Below are 4011 nucleotides of genomic sequence, written 5' to 3' on the forward strand. Positions count from 1 at the left end.
TTGGCTATCATTTGTGATTGTTTTTTAACCAATGTGATTAGGTTGTGGCGTATAGACTCGCCTTCTAGACCACCACGTTGATCCTTGAGCAGAGAGACGATTGGCAAGGACGACGTTGTGGTGTCCTCAGCAAACATAAGGGAAGATGAACCACGACGGGACAACCTTTCTATGTAGAACAGTACCGCGCTTTGCACCGGCCGTCTCAGATCTATAACAAAGGGTTTTGTGGTGAGATTGTAGGAATCTGTCCTCAAACGGCACCAATGATTCAAAATGAATCTAGACCAACGATTGGAGTTGAGGTCATGCAGCAGAGGATGATGGTAACTCTTCGACGGGAGTGGTGTACCTACAAGCAGTCTAATGATCAATTTAGTTCACGATCTAGTGACTGAAAGGTTTTATGATTAGAAGTGAATATACCATTCTCCTGTGTAGGTGACCTTCAAGGTTATAGGGTGTAAGCCAATTGAAGGAATCCGGTGTGATCTATGAATCAACATTTGATCTTCATCGCATGGAGCTGATAACATCAACTGATCCGCTAATGTATGCTGTCAGTGCAGTGCAGCCCCATAGCATGTTTCTTATTGATCTAGTCCGTTGACGGAATGGGCTCAGGCCTAATCTGGAACACTTCAGTTTGAAGACAAAATTACTATTATAATTATAAATAGACTAAAAATAATTTACCAAATGCATGTTTAAATTGATGGTGACATTGAAAGAGAAACAATGAAGCACCGAGATTTTGGCAAAAGCTACATTTTGGAGTTTCATAAAATCATGTCGCTAAACTCACCGGGCACAGGTAATTCAAACCTCTATTAAATATATGATCAAAGTTCATTTTCTGTTGACAATGTAAGGTTAGCACCAAAATTAATCAGAAAACAACCATGCTCTTACACATTCAATTTTTTTTCTTTTCATTTTCATATGAAACAAAATTGGAAGGGAATATTTCCAGGAAATGTTTACAGTGAACAACTCTACACTACACTCCTATAGAGCCTATATAAACCAACACCCAAGTTAATATTTAATTTTTAAAGAAAGTTAAATAAGAATTACACTTTGAAATTCAAGAAAATTATTTGCCAAATGATTTAACAATCATACAACAGTAGCAATGCCACTGTATCTTGGTCTTGTTCTGTCAGTCTCAGATGAAAGACTTTGTTCCACACTCTTTCTCTTGTTATTGTTGGCTTGTTGTAGTGACTGTTGCTGTTGATCTATAGTTGAATGTGCTTGTAACTGTGTCTGTGTTTGTGACTCTGACTCTAAATGTGAATGTTGAGATTTTGATGCTTGATGCTGTTCTTCATTTTCAAGAATTTCTGAATTTTCTATTTTTTGTTCTGTTTCTTGATTTTGATCTTTCAATTTGGTTTTCTTCATGTGAGGTTTAAGTCTGTTTAAATCTGATAACCTAACAGGCTTCAAGAAAAACTCTTCTGCTCCTTCCTCCAAGCATCTGTTACATTTGACAGATTCATTAGTACTTAGTTCTGATATAATTAAAATTTAAAATGACCTAAGTGGAAAAATAAAAATAGAATGAAATAAGGTACTGAAATTTTTATTACCTATTAATCCTTGAAGGAACATTCTCAGATGACATAATCACCACTGGTATGTTTCTCAATGATGATGATTCCTGAAATATCATAGAGAATCTTATAAGTCTTTGGTTCCAGGTTGAATAAGTGTTGCACAGAATTTTCAGATATTCTCAAACAGTTTCTTCAATAAAAAACAAATCTAGTTACTACTATTTACAAAAGTATTCCCTTTTTAGAAACAAAATCTTTTGATGATCTATTGAACCTGATTTGTTTTGGGTGGAAAACTGAAAAGCATTCAGGTGAATTATTGAAGAAGTACATGTAATAAAACTAGTCCAAGTTGACAACTTTCACCAATAACAAATTGCCAAATTAGAATGAATCTATTGTTTTTTTTTTTTTTCCTTTCTAAATTTTATGTTCTCAAAGTTCCATTTAAAGACGTATATTGTCTAGGAGAAATCGAATTCGAATTCTAGTTGGCCCAATTTTTAACTAGACTTAATTCCCGGCTGAACTCCAGATTGTAAAGACTCATTTCCTATGAGAACCAGATGGTTAAACCAAAAAGTAATTATTTTGTTCTCAGACAAAAGGGATTTGCTAATTTGAACTCCAGCTAAGAAATAAGTAACACATGATCAATAATTGTTTCAGGCATAGACCAAACTCGGATATTTCCGATCGATTTGACTTATACCAGAGCTTATTAACCATTTGAATCTAACTATGTTGTTTGAGAAAAGGGAAAAACAATCTTGTAGCTAGAAAGAGTGATTAAAGTGGACAATAAAAAGATATGGATGAGTCAAGAATGGAAACCAAAGCTTACCTTGATTTTCTTAAGCAAATCATAGCCTGTCATGCCAGGCATACAGTAATCTGTTATAACAAGATTCACCTCCACTTCCTATAAAACACAAAAATCCAAGGAATTTCAGAATCCCAGAAAAAACAATCTAACATTATAAAGTTGAAAAAGTTACTGCATCAAGGTGATTAAAAAAATAAAAATTTTGTCACATTTTTTTGAGTACAACAACAAAATTATACCTGATGATTGTTAGGAAATACAGATGGTGTATTTGGGTTGGTCTCATCATTCTCACACAAACCCAAAAACTCTAAAGCCTTGCTACCAGAATCAACTGTAGTAACTGCCATTGAGAAAACAAAAATTTCATTCATTCTCTTATAATAACATTAACATAGTATTTGTCCAAAAGAAAAACATTAACATAGTACTAGTGTCCAAAAAAACATTAACATAGTAGAATGGATTATGTGTTTAAGAAAGGAAAAGATCCAAATTTTTTTATCAGATTATGCTATGTTTGGTTACCTTGATATGAAGAGGTTTTGAGAAGTCTCTCAATAAGCTTCCTATCTATGATACTGTCATCAACAGCCAAAACATGAAACTGTGACTCTGCAGCCATTCCCATTTTCTCCAACTAAGGACTAAAAGAAGGTAAATGAAATTTGAAAATGAAGTGAAAGAAGCAAAGAAATGGAAAATGGAAAGAACTTTCTTTTTTTTGTTCTTCTCTTGACCCTTGAGGAAGGAAAAGATGGGTTTATTTTTTGTGTTTATGGGAGGAATATGAGATTGGAAGATGAGCTTTGTAGAAAAATAAGACCCACCAAAATCCACATCCCACAAAGCAAGATCCGACCAGATTTCATCCCAAATCTTGCAAATTTTCCAAATTGATCTTGAATTACATGGCAAGCAATGCAAAATTATTATAAGATAAAGACTATATATATAATATGAATGAATAAAATAAAGAAATAAATCCTAGTGAATATTTTTATAGGATGTTGAGAGTAGTGACCTTTTATTTATATATATATATATATATAATAAGTCTAAGTCTAAAGTCTACATTTAAATGAAAAGAGATAGAGTGAGAAAATAATGTGAATGGTGAAATTAGAAAGTTTAGGTGAAAGCAAAAGTAGAAAGGAATGTGATAGAGAGAGAAAGAGAAAGAGTTGTCAGTGGGACCCATAAAAATCCTTTGAAGAGATACAGGTGAGGTAAGCAATGTGCCCTTTTTATTTTATTTTCCCTCTTAGGTGTGAAATCATGTGGAGCTTACCATATCTTAGGCAGGTGGGGAAGAGTGGTGTCAAAGAGAGGCCAATTTCTTTTGATTCCCTTTTGAGATTTGCTTCCCATGCCCATAATCACCCATCTATGTATGTCATCATCATTCATGCATCTTAACCATCATTCATTCTTGCCATAAACATCTACATAACATATCCACTTATTCCCACTCAACTTATGGGGTCATGCTCTTTTAACTTATGGTCAGCTTAATGTCCATTTCTCATCTTGATTCTTTTTTCAAAAGGAAGAAAAAAAGTCTTTCTCATTATAACATTGATTTTTTGAATGTTGGATTTGTTATTTATGTGGTTGAATAGC

The 4011-nt window shown here is 33.6% G+C and overlaps 1 protein-coding gene across 1 annotated transcript; it reads right to left on the bottom strand.

The window, feature by feature from the left end:
* Positions 1-885: 885 nt before the first annotated feature.
* On the bottom strand, positions 886-3392 carry LOC25499969 (two-component response regulator ARR9). Its single transcript, XM_024770699.1, has 5 exons — positions 2917-3392; positions 2628-2731; positions 2407-2484; positions 1596-1666; positions 886-1483 (listed from the first exon to the last, which is right to left on the bottom strand). The coding sequence occupies exons 1-5, from the start codon at positions 3017-3019 to the stop codon at positions 1120-1122; spliced, it is 720 nt and encodes a 239-aa protein (XP_024626467.1). The 5' UTR covers positions 3020-3392; the 3' UTR covers positions 886-1119.
* Between the last annotated feature and the right edge of the window lie 619 nt (positions 3393-4011).

This window comes from Medicago truncatula, chromosome 7, assembly GCF_003473485.1.
Source record: "Medicago truncatula cultivar Jemalong A17 chromosome 7, MtrunA17r5.0-ANR, whole genome shotgun sequence".
Lineage (NCBI taxonomy): Eukaryota > Viridiplantae > Streptophyta > Magnoliopsida > Fabales > Fabaceae > Medicago > Medicago truncatula.